Source organism: Nelusetta ayraudi, unplaced genomic scaffold (genome assembly GCF_046127955.1).
Source record: "Nelusetta ayraudi isolate G7.1 ecotype Tasmania unplaced genomic scaffold, CSIRO-AGI_Nayr_v1 ptg000135l, whole genome shotgun sequence".
In the NCBI taxonomy this organism is placed as follows: Eukaryota; Metazoa; Chordata; class Actinopteri; order Tetraodontiformes; family Monacanthidae; genus Nelusetta; species Nelusetta ayraudi.
Genome location: NW_027466185.1, coordinates 6,845,438 through 6,871,299, shown reverse-complemented (window position 1 = coordinate 6,871,299; position 25,862 = coordinate 6,845,438). Strand labels below are relative to the sequence as shown.

The 25,862-nt window shown below is 43.0% G+C and overlaps 1 protein-coding gene across 2 annotated transcripts; it reads right to left on the bottom strand.

Moving 5' to 3' along the window:
• Window positions 1–351: 351 nt before the first annotated feature.
• On the bottom strand, window positions 352–22,195 carry LOC142876930 (basic helix-loop-helix ARNT-like protein 1). Of its 2 annotated transcripts, none has more exons than XM_076011203.1 (17): window positions 22,011–22,195; window positions 14,914–15,058; window positions 14,781–14,822; window positions 14,647–14,688; window positions 13,784–13,935; window positions 12,949–13,028; window positions 12,749–12,841; window positions 9,344–9,458; window positions 9,108–9,251; window positions 6,041–6,278; window positions 5,467–5,573; window positions 5,175–5,325; window positions 4,965–5,017; window positions 4,439–4,550; window positions 4,155–4,236; window positions 3,646–3,751; window positions 352–3,145 (listed from the first exon to the last, which is right to left on the bottom strand). In XM_076011203.1, exons 1-17 carry the CDS (start codon window positions 22,051–22,053, stop codon window positions 2,982–2,984), a joined length of 1,869 nt encoding a protein of 622 aa, XP_075867318.1. In that variant the 5' UTR covers window positions 22,054–22,195; the 3' UTR covers window positions 352–2,981. The 2 variants fall into 2 exon arrangements, with proteins under 2 accessions (XP_075867318.1, XP_075867319.1); XM_076011204.1 differs by lacking the exon at window positions 22,011–22,195 and adding an exon at window positions 15,368–15,517.
• Between the last annotated feature and the right edge of the window lie 3,667 nt (window positions 22,196–25,862).

Below are 25,862 nucleotides of genomic sequence, written 5' to 3'. Positions count from 1 at the left end.
CGCGCTTTATCTGTTTGAGTTCATATTTGATGAGTTTGTCTTTCAAAAGGTCTTGACTCTGAGTCAGGATGCATCGGCTGTGACATGAACATGTACTGGCAAGTGTTTTAACTTTATACATATAAATAAAGATCCTTGTGATTCATCGCAGCAGTTTTTCATCACCGGAATATTCCAAAACTGGGCTCGTGTTAAGATGTGTTTCAAGTGTTCTGGGAACTTACCTTTGTGTGCATTTAAGGCCTAAACACCACAGACAAGTTATTAGAAATTAAAATAAAAGCACCTAAAGGTTAAAGGGCTTCGGTTTAGAGAAAAAAAAATGTTCAGAACACAAGCTGCTGGTAAAAAAAATTAATTTATTAGTATTCAGTTTTCATGTTACAGCAGAAACATCAATTTGCACAGACAACTATTAGACTTTTTTTTTTGTCATTGGATTGCAAAGCAAATTAAGTACAGTTCAGCCTTCCGTCCCAAAATGGCACTAACGGCGACAGAAAACATTGTCCAGTACCTACAGTCTCGCCTTTGAAAGCTACACAGAGAGCACATCATTCGCAACTGAATCCTGAATCTGTACGACTGATAACGGCACAAGGCAACACAATCACGTTTGACTTTCAAGACAGAAGGATCCAGTGACAAAACCAGAGTTTTCACGTCAGTTCAAGGTTTTAAAAAAAAAATAAAAAAAATAAAAAAAATCAAACTTCACAAAACATTCATCTTGGTTTAAAAAAAAATATACAAGTATGAGTGGACAGTACGTTTCTTTACAGGTTGAAAATTCTGATGGGGGGTGGGTTTATTCTTTATTCATTCATTCACCCTTCCAGCTGGCTTCTTACACGATGAAGGGCTTTACAGGGCCTCTCTGCTCAAACTAGACTTTGACGTGGGAAATTCTATTTCCCGTACGGCTCGGCCGCAATGAAAAGTGCTGCAACTGAGAAGAAGGCGGATAAAGTCTTAGATTTGCCCCTAATTAATACTCCAAAAACATTCCTGGTGACACTTTAAAAAAAACAACACACAAATACTTTCCCCCAAAAATGCACGCAGAGCGCAGTAACCGTCAGAGATGTTAACGGCAGTGTGTAGGCAAACTGAGGGGGTCAAACTCAGTTCTTTAAGGCTACATTCATGTTGAAAAACCAATGTCAAGAACTTCCTCTCTGCTCGCTGTGATTCTCTAACCGGATAGTTTCTGGCCTCCGACCTGATGATCGGGCTGAAGCTTAGCGGAGGTGGAGTAGCATTGTTTGTGTCAGCCAGCCATGAATCCAACATGTGGATTAGGCCAAAGTGGATGGTGGAAATACACGCACAAACGCACGAGACACGCAACAGACTGTTAAATGAGTGGTTGCACTTTCAAACGTGAGCGCACAAGAAGGTTGTTTTTTTTCTCCAAGTCAGCCTCCAAGAAGACGAAGGTAGATACGTTTCACGAACAACATAAATAACGAGCACGACTCCATAATCTGTTTTGGGACCAAAACTGTAAACAGGAGATAATATTCAAGTGTTTCTTGCTTTCACAAACAGTCCCTAAGTAAAGCTTTTTTTTTTTCTTGTTTCTTTTTTCCCCATGTAATCTATTTCTTCTTGGAGGTTTGTAGAAGAAGAGGTAGACCAACTGCACAGTCTGTCTTTTACAGGATATACTCGCCAGGCATCGCACAGGCCCGGTTTTCCTCAGGTCACAGTTGATTTTGTGCTGCCAGCGGGCGCAGGTCAAACTGTATCATAGAACATGGCTGGAGGAGGGGGGAGGAGGCCTACAATCTAATGGAGCGACAAAGCGCTGTGTGGTAAAACGTAAAGCGATGTGAGATAAAAAAAAATAAAAAAATAAAAACATTTCTAAAAGTCAGGGGCCTGACAGCGCACGCTAGGAATGACGAGAGGCGATGGTTTGGCAGAGCTTTCACATTTGTGTCGCTCTTTCTTTCATTTCTTTCAGGTTTATGGGGCTCCAAACTACCTCTTTTTATCCCAAGAAAACAACGATGACCGTAAAAATTGGTTCTGAGCAGCATGTTCTGGCAGTCGTCGATATGCGTCCGCCACAGTCGTCTCGATTTTCTTGTATTGGGATTTGATTTTATTTTCTGTCAGCCATCACACGCCGCCCGCCTGATGTCTGGTGACCTGTTTGACTGGCCCGGCCGCCTTCGTCCTGAATATATGCCAGGGCAAATGCACCGAGTTCACTGGTTCCCATGCTGAGGATATAAATGCCGTGTAACCAGTATCAGCAGAGCATAGCGTTCAAAGCGTTCACGTCTATCTCTTTAGGTAAAAATAGCTTACATATCAAATTGATTAAGTTAAATACACTTTTTTAAGCTCTTCCTGGAGGAGTGTAACCAGAAGCAGAAGCATTTGTGACACCTCCAAATTTGCATGTTCAAACAGTTCTAGGGGGAAGTTGGACTTGCATGGGGGAAAGGGTGAACATTCTTTAGAAAAAACATTTTCAAGTCTCTTTCAGTGCAAACTGGACCCACCATCAGATAAGAAAATAGGCAGCAGGAGGACTTTTCCACGAATTTGGAGTTCACCGGGTACCAAAACTGCAAGCGAGACTTTGGCGTCAGCGGTGACGTGGTACAAGTCGGATATGTCCTCGAGGCCTCGGTCACACACCGGGTTGGCACGTTGCAGCCATGGACATTCTGACCTTCAGCACCTGTGAGGAGCCTGAAGTGTCCCTGAGGAAAACACCACATCTCCACAGGCTGCAACTCTTCCCCCGTCGGACACCAGCCGGAGAGACAAACGAGCTAATTGCTGGCATTGAGATTCCAATCGACTCGCTCGGCGGTGCAAGTCAGCCAAGTTCTGTTGTGCAAAGGGGCTAGCTCGGTCGGTCACAGAATTGACAACTCGAAAACTAGGCGAATGGGAACTTGAAAAAAACTAACAAACCAGAAAAAAACACGGCACTGGGGTGTTTTAAGTCAGTGTGCCCTTCAGAAGTCAGTGTGCCAGTCTAATTCCTCGATGTCGTCCGACGCACCCATGTTCACGTCCGTCTCCAGCATGCTCATGATGACCGCGATGGCCGCCTCGTCGCTGCTGAAGCTGCTCAGCCCGGGAACGACCACACTGTCCAAGTCCAGCTCGGATGGCACGTCTAGCAAAGACAGAGTTACACTTTAAAAACACACGTCACCTGTTGGTCGCTGTAGGTACTGGAGCCTGTCCCAGCTGTCCTGGGGCCAGGGCAGGGTAACACCCCCGGAGACAACAAAATGTTCCCAACAACTCACAAATGCAGACAATTTGGAACTGCCAATGGTCCCAACGTGCATGGAGAAAGCTGAAAACATGCATCAAGAACCCCGACTTGCCTTACTTTGTTTTCTGCCAAAACTGTCAAAGCTTGAAAGCTTCCTTAGCTAGAAAAACTTTTTTTCTTTTTTAAATGTATTGAAACTTACAATCTGTCCTTAAAATGATTTGGTTGCTAAAATAGCCCTATTTACATCAGTCACATCTTCAGATATGCAAAAAAAAAAAAAAAAACTGTACAATTGCATTATAATTTCACAATGAATAACGAGTGTGCCCTTTGCGAGCTTAGCCGCTGTTGAGCCTAAATGAGACTTGAGGTCATTCTTTTCCCAAAGTTACCTTTGTTTTCAGAGGCGCTCAGCGCCGGGCCGCTCGGTCCAGCAGCAGTTCCCGAGTCGGACTGGGACTTGGATGAGCAGCCTGGCATCTCCTCCCTGCTGGACATCTGGAACAAGTCGTGTAAAAAAAATTAAATTGACATAGGTTTACTTGAAGCGTCTGCACGTACAAGTTTCGGGACATTGTTGATTGCCCTCTCATCACCATTACACTCTACTGCAGTTGCGTGTGGCAAACAGCGCAGATCTTTGCCACTGCTATTCATCTGCGAAATATGGGCTGTTTTTTCTACCTAAATGCGCTGTTCAAGTAATTTAAATGCGTGTCAACTGCGCTGCGCGGCGGGCAGCTCTCGCGTCTTCTTTCTTCTAGGTTTGCTGCCATCTAGCGGCCGCAAAAAAGAAACGCAACCCTTTTCTTGCCTTCAGTGAATCCAGCGTTCTCAGCGCTGGATCAATTTAAGACGTGCAGTTCTGCTAAAACCGGAATCTCCGGCGCGCGACACTCACACTCGTGCTGGTGTGCGAAGAAACAACTGGGCCTTTGTCCTGGGCCATGATGAATGGACTGGAAGGTCCACTGGATGCGGAACTGCGATGAAAAATAGGCGGAAACGATAAGGGAAGAAACATCTTAATCGTGTGTTTCAGAATATTCTGTGATGAAGTCGTCTCTTGCGAGTCTTGTGTGTACGTGTTTTTTTGATAGGCGGCCCGCTAAATATGTCCCAGCTGTACTCATCGCATCATCAGCGCCACCGTAATACACATACACAAAACACTTGGAAACACACCTGTTACAGTCGATGAGTTCATTGGCTATTTGGGTCCCTATGCTACCTGCATAGATCATTGTGCCAACACCAGAACAGAGGCCCGGTATCACAGGTAATTGCTTTGTGTCGTCTGTGAAAGCAAGGACAGAGCACAACATGAAGTAAACCTAGTTTCAAAAGTATCACAGCCATATGACTGTATAGAGGAGGACGGGGAAAAGTGTTTTCTGGACATGCCATGCGTTTGTGATACATAACAACACACATACATTGTTCCCTCCAGGTCAGAACTGGATATTCCAGCAAGTTAATACCCCTGGCTACACATCCAGGGCAAATACAGAGATACTTAAATTTATATATTTACATATATATTTTTTGCCAACAATAAAACAGAAAAAAATAATAATAATGTGCATTTGCTTGTGTCCTTCTGATGCAGCCAAACCTTTTGAAACAAAAAGAAAATATTTTTCTGAAAATTTAAGGTTGGCTTAAAACATTTTTACCCCATCACTATTTTATGATTCACTGGTTTTCTCACCCGGAAGTGGTTTCAAGCTGCTTGCCTCCTCAAAGCTGGTCTGACCAGGCCTCCTGCAGGCAAAAAAAATTCCAGAAATGCCAACACATGTTTAAAACTGCACTGTTACTGATAAATTCCACTGAAGTAGCTGTGAAAGAAATAAACACAGAGCGCGGACCACCCGTGTCTCACACCTGTGTTGCTGGGATTTGACGACTTAATACTCACTTGACGACTTTGTTTAAAGACACTATGAACTCGACTTCTTTGGTCCAAGGGTTCCTGAAGCTAAACCACTGGCTTTTGAGGGAAATGTAGGGGCCGTATTTAGTTTTGAACCTGTAGCACGAGGTATCGATCTTGTCTTGGCTTCGAAGGGCTGCCAAAGGAAATTAATCGGACATGGGTGTCATCACAGTGTGAAATCCTCCCATTGGGCTTGGATTTTTTTCTTTTTTTTGTGCATACAGATATAAATTTATGACTTGAAATGCCGACTGCGGCTGCTCTGCTCCATCACCTTGCCTGTGTTTCTCTGAGAGGTGCCGCAGGTCGGCCTGGTGAAAGTACTCGTAGCAAGACGTCCCGAGAATCTCCTGCGGTAAATAGCCAATAACCGGCATGGCCCTGAGGAGACAGCAAAGCAAAACAGCCGTTGAGTTTAATCAAGCTGTTGGTGGTCGTTTTTTTCACAACTCCATCTTTACTTACTGTCTTTAGTTGAAAAGACTGAGAAGTGGGAATGGGAATAGGGGGAAATTGGAGGGGGGGGGGGTGGCTCTCTCCTTGTCACACTGTTCAAATCATACTTTGTCAAAGGTTGATAAAAAATGTTTCACTATACTTGTCGAATGAAATCACTTCCCAAAACATGAAGGAAGTTTCGTGTGACGCCATCAAGATGCACAGCTCCTTCTGAGAAACAACGGCAAAGAGAGAGGATTATCTACACCTGAATTTGGCTTTGGGTCTAGCCCACGTCCAACACACAACGTGCCTCTTCTTTCTCAGCGGAACCGTGCTATCAGAGCCAGAAGACGGGAGACAGAACGGGAGGGAAACCCAGAGGGGTGCGACCGAGAAGAAAAACTCACCTCTGGTCGACGAAGGTGAACCTGCCGTCGATGGCGCAGCGCGTGACGAACTCGGGGGGCATGACGTTGGGGTCTTTGGAGGGCTTGTAGGCGCTGTGGGGCAGCGGCCGGCACACCGTCACCAGGCAGGACAGGTCGGTGGTCTCCGTCTCCGTATCGCTGTCCGCGTTCTCCAGCAGGCTGCTCGGCCAGCTGTGCATGTAGCCGGTGCAGTGGAGGGTGCAGTATTTGGACGCGTCTGCGGGCCGGCAGGGGAGCGAGTGGAACACGAAAACACGAAATGAGTTTTAAAGAAGAAATGTCGACACTCTCTGAAATATATCCGGATGTGGAAGACAAATATGATAAATGGCATGGCTCTTCCTGTCACCTTGGTCACATTTTTTTCCTTTGCCCTGAACTGAGTGGTTTTTGGACCGACTACCATTATGTTACACTGTTCATGGAGTAAATCTGCAAGCCTGCCCATTGATTGCCATATTTTGGGAGTCCCGATGCCTCACTTCCACTAAATTCTATACAAAAGCATGTTATAACTTATACTTCCTTACTAGCAAGACTTTCTTTATAGTTGCATTGGCAGTCGGCTAAATCTGCTAAAGCTCCTTCCATCTTCCTGTGGATTAAAGACAAAATTAAGTACACATTGAGGGGATGTACTGACAAGTTTTTTTCAGTAATGGCAATCCTTCATTTCTTCTTTTACAAAATTAGAGGTATTGCACAATTTATTGTGTGCTTGTTGTTGTACTTTAATGTATATGTAACCAATATTACGTGTTGGTTATGCGGAGCCGTGAGGGTAATTTGTTAATTTCATTATACTTTAATTTGGTATTTTTTCTGTTTTAGTTACACTCTATTTAGAGTAATTTTCTATTTGAAGTTTTTGTGTGTAAATATGTATATGCTGTACTGTATATATGTTGTGTAGGTATACTGTATATATGTGTATATTTTTACAAAAAAATTAGACTCGTTATTCAGCGACTGCAAGTATTTTATTTTCTCTTTCAATAAAAAAGTTGGGGAAAAAAATGTCACAACCATCCCTCACTAAAACCTAACACTCAAAAGGTGAACTAATGTGTGTGTGTTTTTTTACATGATTCTCTGGCAGTAAAAGGGAAATAAAGACGCAGATTTTATTATAATGTTCGCCACCACTGGTTGAATTTTGCCTTATGCCTTTCCTGAAAGCAGCAAAGATCACCAACTCAGTACTCCTGTGGTGCGTGAATAAATACCAGGAGGTCAATCTCCAAAAAAAACAAAACAAAGTAGATAGTGTCTGTGGTGAAACGAGGTCATCATGTCAAGTAAACTGAAGCTGTATGTTGATATTGGTCCTGGTGTTAAAAAAAACGGTCGGCATGGTTTTAGTTAAACCAATACGTGATTAATATCCCAATACATTCAATTAAATGTGTTGGAGCATGTGAAAACATTGAACCGGGAATCATAGCGTCTCGGTTCCTACTCTGCAGTTCCAAGGGTCGGCCAATAGATGGCGACACGCTTCCCTTTTTTCCTGCTGTCGCCATCGGGTTTACAGTAAGAGGTGTTTGGACTGTCTTGTTTCGTTGCGGTTACACAAGGCTGTGAGGTTGACCTACTTCCTGCATGACAACATTTTTCAGAAGGGTTTTAACAGGGGTTTCGGGAGAGTAGATTAAAAAAAAATCGAAGTCTTTCCATCAGGAAATCGCAGAAAGATACCGAAATGCAAATGTTAACCAATTTTGAGGGGGTTTTTTGCAAGGCACATATGTTGCTCCCACAACTTACTTGACGTTGACTAGATACTTTATAAAAGTTGAGCAATAAAAGAGAAATAAATCATATACTGAGTAACTGAGATTAAAGAGATTATATTACAGACAAGTATTTTATTTTAGCATTTCCTTTTTGTCTGTGATTGGGGTCACACTGAGATTAGGTCAAGCATGAGGTTAACAAGACGTTTGGGTAGAAGAAGAGTTTTGGTAAAGATGTGCAAAGAAATAAAATTCAATAAAATCTACTCAAGTCCAGGGAAGGGGCTTCAACAAACATGGCAATTTCTTTTTCTTTTTTTCCCCACTGGCCTTCGTAAGGAGACAGGAAATGTATTTTCCGTTGAGCTCGCCCCTCCTCCCCTTCTCCCCCTCAGGTTACCTGGACACCGAGCGTCATTTGAATCTCTTAACAATCTACTCCCCCTCGTCATGTGCGTGGGCCGCAGAGCCCCGCAGGTGCACGACGGGGCCTGGAACGCAATCGCGGACGTGCAAAAGTCAGAGCGCTCCGAGCGCTGGCGCTGGCTCCCTCGGCTCCAACATGTCGAGTGCTCGCTGGGTAAACGGAAATAAAAACGATCGAAAATAGAAAGGCTGTGTGGGAGCTGCAGATCTGATCTGAGCTGCTCACTGTTTCTCACTGTGTTTCACTGTGCGGCAAAGGTTTTTTGGTTTTGGATTTTTTTTTTCTTCCAGCTCTGATAAACACAGATGCTGGGTTTTTGGTTTTTTTGGGGGTCAAAATGGATTTCAATGGGTAAACTACACAAACCACTTACTGTTTGGTTCAGCTAGCCATTGTGACACTGTGAAGCCTCCCATCTAACAGCTGAGGGGTACAAATATCTCCTTATTTTTGGATATGAATGACGCAACTCAGGATCCATCGTCCCGTCTGGTAGAGAGCCCATTGAAAACATTTGGGAAGGAAAGGCCCACTGAGGAATCGCGAGGCTCTCATTGATTGGTCAGCTTAACCGTTCCTATGAGACGGGGGGCTCAAGGCTTCCTGCTGCTGCAGAAGGTAAAATCCCACCTTCTGTATCTAATGAGGGCAGCTTGCTGAAGGTACTTCTGAAATTTGTGGTGAAAAAAAAGCAACGTCCGACTGAAAAACACTCAAGCTTGAGCGCTTTCAGACGTCAAACATCTGCAAACCATGTAGCATCTGCAGAAACACTTGTACCCAGTAACTATTATTAGGTTCTGCCACTGAGATGATTGAGCTGAAACAAATCTAGAGACTCTTGGGGAGCAAAGAAAAGTGTTTTCTGCCAGTCTGGTCCCACCTTTCTTTTTTGAATATTTGGGAAGCAGGCGTTGGTCTTCGAGCGTCCCGGCGACCGGACTGTGCTTCATCCGGCAGAAGAAGGCTCTCCGGGCTCCGCTGTTCAAGAGATGAGGCCTGGGGGCGCTATCTGACTGCGACGGAGCTGCGCGCGCACAACAAAAAAAAAACACACTGTTTATTCCTCATTGCCAACCGACCCTCTCTCGTCCCCCCATGAAGAAGCAAACGGCTCACCGGCAGTGTCGGCGCAGTAGCGAGGGTACAGCTCCGACGTCACCAGTTGCTCCTTCACCTTGTTGATGTCTTTTTGGTGGATGAAATCGAACAGGCTCTGCCCAGTGAGATCCAACTGTGAACCCCAGTCACACACACACAAACACACGTGTTTACTTACATTCCAAAGAAACACCACCGTTTCCACGTGACAACGATCTGTTGCTGCTTATCCACTCGCAGCATTTTTCATCAGGCTTGAACCCGTCAATTGTCACACGCTGCACTGGGCAGGAATTCTATTTTGGAGGCATTCATTCGCATGACAGCATGTTTTACAGCCCTCCGTACTGTACGCCCGTCTGCAGCCTAAATATAGAAAGCAACGAGCGAACACACAGCAGTCAGGGTCTGGCGGTAACCCCCCCCCTCAGATACCACCCGCAGCCACGCACGCAAAACGGAATCAAATTTCCCCGACATGCCCTTGATCTCAGTTTGCCTTTCGCCGCCCCAACTTCAAGCTGAAAAAAAAATTGTGATCAAGGACAACGGGGCAGGCATGGTTTTCATTCCAGCTGCCAGGCGGTTTTTGGAAAAGTAGTTTTCGATTTGATGTCCGTTTGGACACTTCTGAAGACTTTTGGCCGGCACGGCCGTGTGAGTTTCTGTTTATTTGTGTGCCGGAGGGGTTCAGTGGGGTCACGCTGGCCACTACTGCGCACCTTTTAACCCCGCTTGGGTTTCACGTAGTGCGTTTTCAGCCAATAAATGTTTGCACCGAGCCTTCGGTTAAAAAAACGAAACGAATAGCCGCAATGAAAACTGCACAGCAATCCAAAAAAAAGTCAGAAAGTGTCCAGTAGCAGGAGCGTGAGGAAATGTAAACTTCAACGTACGGTGTTTCCCATGGCGGTTTTCCCAGTCGTAAATGTTGCTTTTGTGTGCGTCTAAATATTTAAACAAATTGGACTTGGATACTTTGTTTTTATTTTTCAGTGCTGCCACACACCACCATCAAGGAACATTCAGCAAGTCATCTCCTAAGGGTGACCAATGGGTCGGCGAAATTGCTGCTTGGATTAATTAGATTAAATTGATTTAATTTGATTAATTAGAATGCCCTGGTTGTCATTTGTACCTTAACACAAATGTTGTTGTCCCTCTGAGAGCTATGTGCAATTAGACAGGGCAAAAAGGCTTTCACTAGAGAACTGCAGCAAGTAAATGGGTTTGGTTTTTTTGAGTTGGTTTTTCCAATCTAAGCAATCAGTTCTGCATTCATCGCAGCAGCAGACAGGATGCCCTGGACCAGAGAGTACAGAATAATCCCAGTGTCAGTGATTATGAATGAATTCTAATTGACATAAAAGTGACTGAAAATCAAGCAGGTTTATTAAATTGAGGCAAACTCCCAAACAGTGGGTTTTAGATGGAAGAAAATAAAATTGAAATTTCACTCATAACTGAAAAATGTATCGAGTTTGTGAATGTTGAAACCATTTTGTTCAAAGCGTCTTGTTTTATCACAATTGCTCCCATTCATGTACACGACAGTATTGCTTTCTACACTGTAGATACCCACTGAAGACATTACATATGTCAGCAAGATAAATTTAACTGTGTCGCAAAGAAAAAAAAATACTAATGTTGTGTTTTATATAAGGGTGTCAAGGTTAATGCGTTATTAACGCGTTAACTCAACGCCGCTTTATCGCAGACAATTTTTTTATCGCACGATTAACGCACACGGTGCTTTTTGAACCTTTGGCCGCTCCGTAGATTGTGGAAACAGGAAATGAATTGACTCACAGCACACAGTCACACGCTTGCAGCCGGCTTGTAAACACAACAAAAAAAAGAAAAAGACACTGAGTGTGGATGAGCACTAGGAAGGACTAACATGGATAAGGCGTCAATTGTAAATGGAAAGTTCCACTTCAAAACCCTGCCAGATTGGCAGTCTTGAGAGGACAAAAGTGATATGCATTTACTGTAACGAGCGCTTCCATTCGGCGCCCATGTTAATCAATGTAGTAGTTCACACCAGACGCAAACAGGCGCGCGGCTCCCCTCGCGGATCGCGCCATGCATTTAACGTCAGTTCACTGGACGTGGAAGCGAAGCGCCGAGCGCTTCCATTCGGCGCCCACATTAATCAATGTGGTGGTTCACACTAGACGCGAACAGGTGCGTGGCTCGCGCCATGCAGTTGTCGTTTCGTATTCTGCTCTATTTTGTGCGCGAGCCGCAAGCGATCCTTGTCTATAGTACAGGAAGTCGCTCAAAAAAAACCAATTCGGTGAATTTTCAAAATAAACTAATTTCAAAAATAAAAACCGAATGACAAATTCGATCATATTTGTATGTTATATTTGTCAGTACATTGTATCAGAGTGCGAGAGAGATTAAACAAATACACACACACAGAGGAAGACTTGATCAAAATATGTCTGTTTGATCCTAGAGATGCCGGTCAGTGATCATTATGAAAGAGGTCCTGAGATGGACACCTGAGTGCGTGTTTCTATTTACACACACACACACACACACACACCTACGCCCGTTTGCGTGTGGTGTGAACCACTACATTGATATAACATGGGCGCCGAACTGAAGCGCTCGGCGTAAGGTTCATCCTTTTGTGTTAATGGCTGCTGAAAAAAGGGGATGAATAGTTCAAGTTCGAATTGAAAAGTAAAATATACAAATTTTGGTAGTACTAGTAATCATTACTATGTAATGTTACAGTTATTCCCATCTGTTATCTTTGTTGAGCTTGAGTTTATAATTTTTTTTTTTTACCCTATGCTTTTGTTTTGTTAGTAGTACTTGTCATTGCTCCAACACGAATAAACATGCTGCATTTGCAGAAAGCAAGTATTTGCCTACTCCCATGTTGATATGATTATTAAAAAAAATGGAAAAATATCAGTTTCCGGTAGATTTAGAGCAGATAAAAAATATGCGATTAATTTGCGATTAATCGTGAGTTAACTATGGAAAACCATGCGATTAATCTGATTAATTTTTTTAATCGACTGACAGCTCTAGTTTTATATGAAGGGTGGCTACTTTGAATTGAGTTATTTTGCACCTTTTTTTGTTGACTACATAATTCCAGATGGGATCATTCATAGTTGTGAAGCCTTCAGGGAGAGTCGACAATGTAAATAGTCATGAAAATGGAAGCATTAAATGAGAAGTTGTGTTCAAACATTTGACTGCTAGTGTGTACATCAATCTATCTCCCCTCTACCAGTCAGCCTCGGTATTGCATTGAACATTTTTAACATCTGCCCCCCAGTTTGTGCATTTTTTTCTTTGATGGTAACCAAAGCAAAAAAAACACAACAATGAGAAATTAGCACAAGTTAAAAGTAATTTCTCGCAGCGGGCTGTGCCGACCACTAGACGGTTACGCACCTGACTGAAGTTGAGGACCTTGGAGATGGACTCGGAGATGAAGAGGATTTTGCCGCGGTCGCAGCTGATGACCAACAGGAAACCGTCGGCGGCCTGGCGGAACCAGTCGACAGACGCATTAGTAACGAAACAGGGAAGCCGCCGGGAGTGGAGGTGGGTGGGAGGGAAGGGGAGGGGGCCCGTGCACGGCCAGCGCTCACCTTGAGCAGGAGTTGCCGGAGTTCGTCGTACGGCAGGATGGAAGACTTGTAGGTGGCGTCCGTTAAGACGCCGGCAGGCCCTGGTGGGTTCGAGAGAAGTCAGACGTTTCCCAGAGGCGAACACCAAGTTATTAATAATAATGAGAATAATAATGAATTTTATTTAGTCTGCGCTTTACTTAAAACAAATGATCTCGCAGCGCTTACAGAGCAGAAAAACCTAAGAGTAGTGCAACATTTTAAAAAAGCGCTGAATGAATGGCCGCAATACACTACCAGTCAAAAGTTTGGACACACTCTCTCCATCACTATAAAAATGTATATCTTTTCTTTCATTCTCATGGCTATTGACATTACAATTTCTCAAAGAATGCATCAAAACTACCTATGGGCACAATAAAAGTGTAAAATCACTCAAACATGTTTTAGATTTAAATTCTTCAAACTAGCCACCTTTCATAAAAATCACATTTAGGCTTATTAACGTGTTTTTCTATGCATAATGACAAATATCTTGCTTATATATTTGATGTCTTCAGTATCTATCTGCAGTGGAGAAAGTTGTAAAGATTAAAAAAAAAAAAAAAATGCATGAGAAGGTGTGTCCAAACTTTTGACTGGTAGCAAAGAGAGTTAGCAAAATCAAAGAGGAAACAAATAAGAAGAGCTATAAAGGCACAGCTGCAACTAGAATTTAAGGCCCGTTCTGAACAATAAGTGGAGACAGGATACAAACTACACAGTCTGACTAAAAGCTGAAGAGGTGGGTTTTCAGTCCTTTCTTGGAGGCGTCCACCGTCTGTGGCCCCCACAGACTGATCACGTCATGACTCACCACTGAGCGTCTTGAGGTACTGCACGGCCTTGCGGAGCACAGTGAGCTTGTTCATCTTTCGGCCATGGCAGGAGGGGATCATGGCGGAGAGCTCGTCGATGAGGTTGTTCATTTTGTCCCTCCGCCGCTTCTCGATCTGGCTGTGAGGCTCCCTGCGGACATTTGACGTTGCACAAGAAAAAGAATGATGATAATTTGCGTCCATTTGTCCCGGCCTTTTGACTAAAAGCTGAAGAGGTGGGTTTTCAGTCCTTGTGTGTGTGTGTGTGTGTGTGTGTGTACACATATATATATATATATATATATATATATACATATATATACATATATATATATATATATACATATATATACATATATATATATATATATACATATATATATATATATATATATATATATATATATATATATATATATATATATATATGTATATATATATATACATACACATACATATATATATATACACACACATACACACACACACACACACACATATATATATATATAGATATATATACACACATATATAGATAGATAGATAGATATACACACATACATACATATATATATATACATACACACACACACATGTATACACAATCCAAGTAGCCCTCTGCAGCCAAAAACAAAACACACGCAACAAACCGTTTAGCGTTTTTGGAAAAACAGAAAAAAGTTGTGGAATCTCAGAAGGTGCTGCAAAACCTGGCAGCGTGCGCTCTAGAGATGTAGACGTGCCCTTTGTGATGTCACAAATACCGGTTTTTCGGGTGTAGGTTTTGTTTTTGGTGCACACTTAAAAAAAAACAACCCTCAGTTGGTGTTGTAGTTCAATAATGGAAGAAAAATGGAACAACCTGGAGCATTTGAGCCTCACTTGCTGGTCGTCTTCTTCGAATCTGAAATTGAAATAAAACCAAGAGGATTTCATGGAAAATCTCTGACCACTAGAGCATCAAAGGTTGAAATGGAGGCAAAGACTTGCGGTAACCTGATGAGGTCGTCGTCATCCAACTCAATGTCGGGGCCTTCCCTGAAAGATCGAAGGCTGATTTAATATTTAACATCCAGCCGCGGTGAACTCATCGCCCCCCCGCACCACCAAACCACGGCGCTCCACTTACTGTGTGGAGGTTTCCGACCTCTTCCGCTCCCTGTTTCCTTTCCGTTTCCTGGGCAGCTCGACAGCCATCAGCGAGGTGCCCGGCTGGCTCAGCTCCTCCCCCTCCTCCTCCTCCTCCTCCACCTCTGCCACCGCCACCGTGGCTTCTGGCACGAGAAGAAGAACAAAACCACATTATCCCATTGACGTCTGTGTACATGTTTGATTTTCTAAAATTATATTTGACACATTGTACCAATTTCGCAGATTCTACATTTTTATCAGATTTGTGTGTGTGTGTGTGTGTGTGTGTGTGTGTGTGTGTGTGTGTGTATTGGGGGGGTGGCGTCAGCAGGAAAATTCAGGGGAAGTTTTTTTACACTAATCCAAAAGGGTTTTTCCCCACTTTCCCAACAACTTTCAAAACAAAACTTTCAATCCATTGGTTTTCACAATGAAACACGTGCGTCTCTCACATTCTTCACACTGGCGGCCTTCGGGGTAAACGCTTGAGTCCAACGCGCTCTTCCCTCCGCTGGTTTCCTTTGTCGTGCGGTTCAATGCCGCCATTTAGCGCCATTGCTCGCGCTGCACAAAAGGAAAGGAGGCACACGCAGGTATTTCCTCAGCGTGGGCTACATGGAGTTATTTCTCCTCGACAAAAGCTCCTGGTATAGCCGAGCTGCTCCGAGGTGACTCCCGGGGTCAGTCCCCCCCCCCCCCTCCCTCCTCCTATGTGTCGCTCTCACATCACGACATTTACGAACATGTCTGACTTCCTGCCTTCCGCCCGCCCGCACCTTTTTCCTGGTGAAAGATGAAAGCGATGCTTTTGTAAGCCTGCCCGGCATGACCCCCCCTCCCACACACACACACACACACACACACACACACACACACACACACACACACACACACACACACACACACACACACACACACACACACACACACAGCCCCTCGTCGCTATCAGGAAAAGCTCTATCAAAAACCTCAAATCACCCATTGTTTTCAACTTGATGACTTATTAATCAAGATGACTCATGAATGTGAACAGGGCCGCAGTCTTTTTTTTCTTTCAAGATAGCATTCTGGACTCAACGACTAATAATGTGCTAATGGTTTAGAAAACCTTGCTAATCCCTGCCTCTGCACAATCTTGTGGTAAATAGATTGATTCTCTAAATATCAATCTATTAATCTCTCACTCAAGAATGTTCCTCTGACCGTAGGCCCTTTGCCCCTTTAAAAGCCGGCACATGACTGCCAAAAACTCGTCGGAGAATTCCACTCTTGTATCACAGCTATTTAGTCTCATGCCAAACCACCACCCCTGCCTCCCTCCCTCCCTCCCTCCGCTCCTCCCCCCTCCCTCCGCTCCTCCCCTCCCTCGGCTCCGTCCCCAGTCTGTCTGCAGTCATCCGTCTCCCGGGGTTGAAAACTCTCTGCACTGACCGAGACCTGCCATGGAGAGGTGCCATAGCGCCAGCCGCGCTCTGATTTCTTTTTTGTCGGTTTCACCAGGCACGTGAGAGCAAATGGGGTTCGGGCTATCGTCTTACCTAACCCTTGTATAATGCCGTAAAACTGACCTACTTCCGTCCCTCGCACGCTTTTGAATTGCGACGGCCCTTTTTTTTTTCTTCAGGGAGGGGACAAGAAAAGTAAAACTTTTTTTTTTAACAGAAAAAAAAAGTGTTGATAAAATAAACAAAACGTGACTGCTGACGGGGAGTGACCTATATTTCTCCGACCACGAGCAGAAAGTGAGAACAATTTATTTTATAATTAACCCAGATGTTATGCCAGTGTTATAATCAAATCTGGCGGAAACAAGTTTTCGGTTTGATCGATTGTTCGCTCGACAAGTTGCAACAGTCGTGATAATTTTGTTGTATAAAAGTTTATCAAGCACTACATTTATTCAAGAAAAATACCTTGTATACCAAGTATGCTTCATGTGATTTTATTTTACCACTTGTTTGTTTTATTTTTTGAAATAGTGAACTTTAACGCAAACAGTTTTTTAAATGACCTCTGTAAAAAGTCACGTAAGAAATAACGAACTTACTAACTTATGTGAGTAGACCTTCCAAAAACAGATCCTCACAAAACGCCAGTGAATTTACAAAATAGTCATATAGAAAAACAAGCAAAGGAAAACAACACATGGGAGGATCAAAACTGTGAAACTATTATTCTGAAAACAAGCGCATTTGTTTTGTCTTTTCAGCGATTTCAGCTCCGATTTGAAAGACTTACAGTATGTCTTGGCTTTAAAAGGGCATTTCAATTAGGATAATTAGCACTGCCATTAGCTCAGCTGTTGCTATAGTGATGGACATCATTTGTTTACCCAAAGCACAATTTATATTTCGCCTAATCATTGGTGGTGGAAATTTTCCCACATTTGAAACAATTTTCTGCCATCCCTCCAGAGTTTTAGTGGGTCATCACTGACGCAAAAGTGGAATGTGGGTGTGCACAACGGCCGGTTTCCCCCCCCTCCTCCTCTCTAACGTCACAGTTTTTCCATGCACGTTATAAGCCGGAATATTTTTTTTCCTTCTCTTTTTTTTCCCCTCTTTTTTTTGACACTCGGGAGGCAAGCGTGATCCTGCCGTCAGCTGACTCTGCCTCGAAACATGTCGTCGAGGAAGCCGCCGTGTCAGTTGGCCACGCTGCGTCTCACGCGGCACGTGCTCACGTTCTGAGTCACGGCCGAGCCAAAAGAGGCGAGCCACGCTCGTGACGCAGGTGGCCGGCGAGAGGCCTCACCCACAGGGCTGCAAGGTGTCGCCGCCCCGGCACCTGTGCTGGAGCAACAAAACTGTGATCCATCCCCCTGGCAGTCTGCGTTTATTTTAGGGCAGATTTCATCCCACTTGGATACCTTCAAGGTGTCGGCTCAGGACGGAGCAGATGACCCGATTTCGATTTATAGGCACGGGGAGTCAGAATGAGTCCAGCAGGAGACAGTAAACAGAAACGCATACACTATAAATGATCAGACCTACCTTGACTGTTGTGTGCCTTTCGAGATACACACGCAGCAGCAGGACGGCGCTACGTGTAATATGACTTGTACAAATATATAATTTAAAAAAAGCATCGATGCTGCTGTCCATCTAGCTGTTTAAAAAAGAAAAGCAAAGATAAGAAAAAGCAAGGTCACTGCTGGGACGCCTCCGCTGACAAAGAGCTCAGCTCACAGGAAACACACACACACACACACACACACACACACACACACACACACACACACACACACACACACACACACACACACACACACACACACACACACACACACACACACACAGGATGTTGAAGGTAGGCAAAGACTGTCTAAACAGCATAAATTACTGGGACCAGTCTGCGCTCAATGGCCGGCGCAAATACCTGATGACGAGCGAGGATTAGGTGGTTAAATGCCTACAGAAAATGTAGGGTGAGGTAATAAATCTCGAGCAAACAAAAACATACAACAAATGGACCGAGCCGCCTTCATAAATTCCCATTTGGAAACTCTGACAATGGCATGAGCACGAGATCGGAATTAGTAGCATTGTAGCATGGGTTTTAAACAATTCCAGAGAACAACTACAAAAACTATAAATATTGAGACTAAAGAAAGTGAATGTCAAAGGCTAAATTTTGTAATTTATCCTTTGAATTCATGCCATCAACAAATATTTACAGGTATCATACCATCAGAATTTGAACCAAATTAGCTGTTGATTTGGCCACTTTGTTCCTAATCGTTGTGCTGTTAAAGTCCCATAGGCTACAATTTATATTACATTACACGTTGGAGACGGTGACCTCCAGCCCCCTCCGAACCCCCGCCGCTGCATTGACCAGCGATTTATTAAAGCAATACCTTGTCGTCACCATCCGGGCGGAAAAAACAACACAGTTGGCAGGCATGCCGAAGAATTCCATTACCATGCAGTGACTTGCACGTCTCCATTTTCAATCAGTTTCTACTTTCTCGATTCAAAAAGCCATTTTTCCATTTAATTTTATTTTTTCGAAAGAACAGGCCAAGCCTTTATTCCGCAACCTTCAGACAGTAGCTTGCAAGGGCGCGTGTTGTTTGGAGCCACACAACAGGGCTTCAAGGCCACAACGGCTTCAAGATCAATCAGCAGTGCGTGCATACTGCCCTTTCCATTAGCGCCACATGCGCGGGCTGCTAATGTGTACCTGTGGGTGGAAGCGGCTACTTGTTTACTCTGTTGTCACGGCAGCCTCGTGTTTGCCTCCGTCTAAATGTAACTCATACATCAGCAAACGCTGCGACGTCGGCTTGTACAATAAAACAATTCAATTTGTTTTATTAATTTGCCTTGAAAATCCAGTTACTGAAACTACATGTGGCACATGTAGCAGCAGCCAAGGCAGACAGTTTTTTAGGTTGGAGAAAAATCTGCAATAATACAAAGCATCAGCAGGTACGGTCGTCACATCAGCACCATGAGTCCGTTGTCATTACTACCAAACGCTGAAAAAGTAAGACTTTAAAACAATGGGCGACAGTGCTTCTGGATCTTGGCTACATATAACAAGGGCATAAACGTTTGGGTGTACTGAACCCAATTTAAGGTCAGTGCATTGTTGCTTTATAATCTTGATGACTTGATCCGATCCATTCATTATGCTAGAGTTCATGTATACACTTGCCATAAAGCAAAAACAGTCAACGTTCTTTTGGATGGCTGCAGAGGCGACAGGCGAGCATTAAATTCTATTGTAACCGCACAGTATGTTCCAGCTTATTTCTGGCGGGACTGACGTACAGTTCCTTACGACTCCTCGCCAAATCACGGGCGATTCTGCTTAGAACTCCAAAGTGGTCCTTTTCACAAGAGGAACCGCAAACGGCGTTCACATAAAAATATACGGACTGCAAAATTTATGAGTGGAGACGGAATGTACCGCTTACTTCCACATGCCGTTGATTGCCTTTCATTTAGCAGCTTTGTTCCTGTCACTCGCACAAGAGTCTGTGTAAGCACGTTCATATACAATTTAGTTTCCAGCTCCAATAGTCTGCTATGCTTTGCTAACACATATAACGCAGCTTTTGAAGCAACAACGCACCCAGAAAAACAGTTTGAATTAACATGACACTGTTTAAACAAGTAGATAAGCATGTGACCAATGATAAAAAAAAAAACCAGGGGACACAAGGAAGAGAAAATATTTCTAGTAATAGGACTACAACACCTCCAAAAGTGCAAAGACGAAAATCCTACTAATCAGGATGAAAGATCAAGATACGGACTCTCTCTCTCTCTCTTAAGATATATGTATATATATACATACATATAGATAAAAATAAAAAACAATTGTTTGAAACAAAGAAATTAGTAAAGATGTAGCAGCTTAAAATAGAATGGTGGGGTATAAAACGCATGTGTAAGAGCAACGAGTACATAAAGAACTGAACAATTTCCTAAGCTTATGAAACACGACTGCGATAATTCTGTTTAATTTACCAAACGTTATTGCAGACGGCAATGGAAGCAGGAAGCAGAGGAAACTGCTTCACTGAAGAATGACAAGGCTACTAGTCATTTATACTGTAACATGCAAAGAATTTAAGTCTCATGCAAATATACCAAAAAGTATTATACTTATTTAATTAGTAGGGTTTTTTTTTTCAGTTAGATTTGTTGAATAAAATATATTTTCCAACAGACTTTTACTTAAGCTACAAAAAAAAAGTACAATAGTGGTTTAGTGAAATAGCCTTATTGCAGTTTTTCTTGGTGTTTGCATTAGGCTTGGCATATATATATAAAATAAAAAAGGGATTTCCTTTTTTTTCATTATAATAGGCGATTTAATTTTGTATTTAGTTTTTTTTATCATTATTATTATTATTATTTAGCTTTGTTGGATTGTGTGTAAAGAGCGTGTAAAAGAAACAATACATTACATATATATATATATATATATATATATATATATATATATATATATATATACATACATATACATACATATATATATATATATATATATATATATATATATATATATATATATATATATATATATATATATATATATATATATATATATATTACTTATTTTTATTTTTTTCTTCTTCGTCTTCACGATATTAAAAAAAAAAAAAATCCACATTGGAGTCAAAAAGTCTTTCGGAAACGCGGTATAGCCGCCGTGGCAGCGGTTAAGATTTTCAGCCGCCTTAACATTGCAAGTTTACGTTCATGCAGCGGGTGGTGATGGGGTGCTTCGGGGAGCTCAGCCGGCCGACATTACTGTAGTGCCTCCCTCTGCTGCACGGTCGGGGCAGCGCTGCTCCACTGATCTACTGACCCACTTTGGTAGGAAGCTCGAACGGGAGAGAATACGCGGACGAACCTGGCGGAGTCACGTGACATGCGAGGTCCTACCGACCAGACTTTAATGGACGTATGTTGGTTAATGAGGTGGGAAATACGTTTAAAAAGATAATAATTACGAAAACCCAAATGCTAAAGTTGAAATACGTTATTTTAAAAAATATATAAAAATCCTAATTGTGGGGGAAGTCATCACGTGGCTCGGCGAGGTTGCCGGTTTGCTCCCTCCTCCTCCCGAAGCGGAACAAAGCAGCCCTGGAGACAAGCGCGTCAGACGGGAACACTGATTACCCGGCTTCCCCAGAGTGTGACCGACCGACCGGCGACTACTCACTGCAGCCGGTCGGTCGCACTCTGGAGGAAGGACCCGGCTGGTAGCTGTCCATTAAAACGACCTTGCAGTTGGTAATGAACCCCAATTTTGGTGACTTGGTTTGCGGCATAGTCGCTGCCGAAAGAAAAAAAGCAAGCAGCCGGCTATTGTTGCCGGCCAATAGCATCATCTCAAAGTTTGCTACAAAGTAGCATAAAACAAAAACAAAAAAATGTTTGCAAAGCGCCTCATCTCGAAAGACGAGAATTTGTCGTAGGAAGCGACCGAATGACTTTTGAAATACTTTCCAGAAATGTGTACAACTTTAAATAACGGAAATGTATTCCTTCAGCTTGAGACCCACGGCACACACAGAGCAGACACCGCAAAAGAAAGAAAACTAGTTCCCGAACCCCATGCACCCACCTGCTGCCGGGTCCGCGGTGCCTTGAGAGCCGAAGACCGACATGCCGACAGACAGGGGCCGGTGTGCTGGACGAAAGCTACGGTGCTCCGCCGCTGCGCATGTGAGCTACCAGCTGTAGTAGTAGTAGTAGTAGTGCTGCGGAGACGAGGAGAGGTTAACTTCATTTTTCCCTCCCTCCTCCATGTCTTTTTTTTTTTTTTTTTTTTTTTTTTTTCAAACAGAGGGAGGGGGTTCTTTGGAAACGTGAGGGACGATTGTGACGCCCTCTATCTAGGAAACGAGAAGGATGGAGGAAAACACCCTTGTCTCCTCCTTTATCCGGCTTGTCTCCCCCCCCCCCTTCTTCATTCATGCCTGACTGTCAGATAAAGTCAATGCTCTAACTGAAGCATTGAGTTTTTTTGTTACAATATATATACACACACACACACACACACATCATTTATTTATTTACTATGTGTAGGATTATTTGTTCTCAACGCATATGGTAACGTGTTTTAAAAATTAAGAAGTTCAAAATTATAGAATTACAGTGTCTACATATTCACATCGTTTCTCTAACATAAAAAAAAAAAATCCTCCGAAAGTATTTGCTGAGGACACCTCAAAAATACGCAAATTTGAATTCTCATTGCACTTACTGCACAGGAACAAAATGTTCCGTTTTGCTAATTTACGCGCCCACCCCCCTTTCCCACATAATGATGTAAAACCGTGTCCCGATCACATCGTTAATTGTTTAGAAATTGAACTGTTTAACTGAACACACGCCAACGATATCATGGTAACACTGATCAAATCATTCAGAATGTGCATCGGAAACCATGCTACATGCTCCGAGCTTCGACGCGAAGCAGTGGGATTGATATCGTTGGTGTCGTGCAGGTTTTGGTGACCTGAAAAAATGCTGTGCGCGCGTCACAGCTCTGACTCATGAATGAGCTGACTTCACACTGCTTCCTCACAAACAGTCTCGGCTAGTGGCGAGAGGTCTCACTCTGTCCTGTGTGGTGCCCGCAAAGTTTTTTCGAGCCCACTCCTGTCAGGCGTCACAACGGCAATAACGACAGTAATGCAAAGTGCAAACCATATACCTTGGGATCATTTTCTGTCAAACATTTTGTTACATCAACTCCCACTGTAAACCAATCAATTTCCTTTAATCTGTAAAGAAAACAAAGACACTGCGGCAACCAACCTTTGAGCTAAAGAGATGTATGAGGATGCAACAGAAGTGGTGGTTTTGTCATAAATGTGTGGCCATAACAGCATGAGTTGAACTTGGCAAATTCGCAATCACGTAACTTAATTCTACATCTTATTTTACTAATAGGTAGTTTTATCTCATAGTCATCTCCATGGGTTAAAACTCCAGTTTTTCATCAGGTGGACCATCTCAAACCGATGGGTTTTATTTCATAAATGAATGTGGCAAATCGTCTGCACTTGGGAAAGGGAGGCAAATCTTAAATATACACAGATCACATTCGAGCAGACTTGGTCACAATCCAGCCACTGCATAATGGAGAGTTTGAGAGTATAGCGATGCATTCAATTGTTAATCTTTTAGAGTGAAGCATCCAAGCTAATCTCCTCACAATTTGTATCAGCTTATACTTCATGGTCGTCTTCGAAGGGCCAGAGCAGCTCAACGCAGCCCCACCATATCTCACCCCACCTTGAGCCAGAAAGGAAGCTGATTGTTTAGAATCCACTACGAATAGATCAAAACGGTAAAGAATAATTGAAAATGCTGTTTATGGAAAATTGACCCCAAAAAAATGGAAGCAATGTAGTTCTAACTAATTTGAAATTCAAACCACCTTTTCATCCGTGTGGTTTCAGTTTCAAGCGTTAAACTTGCTCAGGGAGTGAGCCATCGAAGCGGCGTCGACGAGCTTCGGCCTCACCTACATAGTGTAATTTGAGAACTTTGCACGAGACTTTACGTAAGAAGAAGACTGCACGTGCCAGTGAGAAACGTGTTGACCTATATATTATATAACTCGCCGCTCACGTGCCGGCGGTCGTCTCGTTAACCCAATTTAAAGGCTGTCTGCGGAGAAAGTGTCGTTCCAGGCAAACCCGGAAACGTATCGAGTCGATACCGTTCATTTTTCCATTCTCATAAAAAAAAAAGTTTGAAGAAGCGCTCACGTTTCCAGCAAATGGCGACGATAATATGAAAGCCAGATCAGACAATGGTCATTGAATTGAGACGCAAAAGAGAAAATATATGTTACAACAGCCTGTTGCCAGGTGTTTTGTTAACCTAGTTTTGATTATTTTATATCATGCTTTTCTTTCTATATATTTCAATGTCTTTAAGTGTGTGGGTTCGGCTTTTCTTAACTTTATTGGCAAAATTGTGATCTTCTTGTGTTAATTGTATTTTTCGCCCTTAGGAAATTATATGAAAAAGAAAATGTCAGGTCTGTTTGAGAGAGGGGACCCATTGAGTATCCTGTTTTTGACCTCTTTCAGTCTGTCAACTCCACCCGAGGTAGGAATCAGTGTTGAGTCCACCTATTTTTTTTTTTATTTTTTTTCTAATAAATGAAATGAAAACACCGCATTTGTGCCGTTTCAGACTCTTTGTATTCACCCCCTACAGTTAAAGGGAAGAGATTTCAAAAGTCACAAATGGATCACTAATTTTAAAGTACGGGTCAACTTTTAAGTTGAGGAAAAATAATTTTATATAACGTCAAATAAGAACGATGTTATTCTTTCTGAGCCCATTCCGCCTGGAAATAGGTCAGTTTAATGCTGCCAAAACAGGCACATGCAAATAACCGTCTCTAAATAATTCTTCCAACAGGTCCATTAGTTATGACTTTAAACTGTGTCATGTAAGACTTTTTTTCTCCGCTGCCATATCTAAAGTAACAAGCATGTCATGCAATTATAATTCTTTACAATCGTGTTAAAGTGACTTAAGCGCTTTAAAATTTGATCAAATTGTTGTCCTTATGATAACCCCTATTTCACACCAGAAGCGTCTGCAGAGCGAGCGTCCGCGTCGACGCAGTAAAACGCGGCAATTAAAGTCAATGAGTAGGCTCGCACCAGGCGCAGAGCGGCGCGTTTCAGAAGCGTCCCAGAAGCAGTAAAACGTGACTCGCTGGAAAAGAACGCCGCCGTTTATCTTTGCCGCCTGCCGCGTTCCCCCTGCGTCAATCGCACCAGGTAGGATCGCTCAGACAGGAAGTCAATGGTATAAAACACGGTGGATCCGGTTGATTTTCATCATAATATGCAATGTGCTGGATATTGTATTTATATGTGCTATATTTTACTGAGAGACATCAACGTGATGCCTCGGCTTCAACGCTGTTCAGGTCGGCCGTCAAACAAAAACAGATTCCACTTTGAATCTCGAACTATGATGAACAAAATGCATCTCTACTTTAAATAATTGCATTTTGTATGACGCAGTGAACAGTTCGGTTTATTATTGTTTTTTTCTTTCTTTTTTTACACACATCGATACTTCGAGACACTGTTGGGACGGACAAAATAGTTTTGTTTCACGGTTTTCTTTAAATACACGCGAAACTACCTGGGTTGTTGCGCGATCTTGCAACGTGAACCGGTCGAGCCGCTGCGCGAGACGCTCTGCTCGTAAAACGCGTTCTGTGTATGGGTGAGCATCAGGCGTATAATCTGGTTGTTGTGGGGGGGGTTCACAGTAACCTGATTTCTTAATGGAAACCAGAAACCCAGTTTCCTTTTAATCGGAGTGGGGTGAGGAATTAGGAGGAAGCCGGTCAACACATGGGCTTTCGCCAGAGAGAAGATTTGCTTTAATGCCCAATGAAAGCACGAATCCAAACGTGCGACAGTGTCTG

Excerpts from the sequence above, each read along its gene's own strand:
- LOC142876930 (XM_076011203.1), bottom strand. The coding sequence starts at position 22,053 with ATGTCGGTCTTCGGCTCTCAAGGCACCGCGGACCCGGCAGCAG. Across the intron at positions 15,059-22,010 it reads CACCGCGGACCCGGCAGCAG|AAGCCACGGTGGCGGTGGCA; the intron begins GTGGGTGCATGG and ends TTCTCGTGCCAG. Across the intron at positions 3,146-3,645 it reads GAGCGCCTCTGAAAACAAAG|ACGTGCCATCCGAGCTGGAC; the intron begins GTAACTTTGGGA and ends TGTCTTTGCTAG.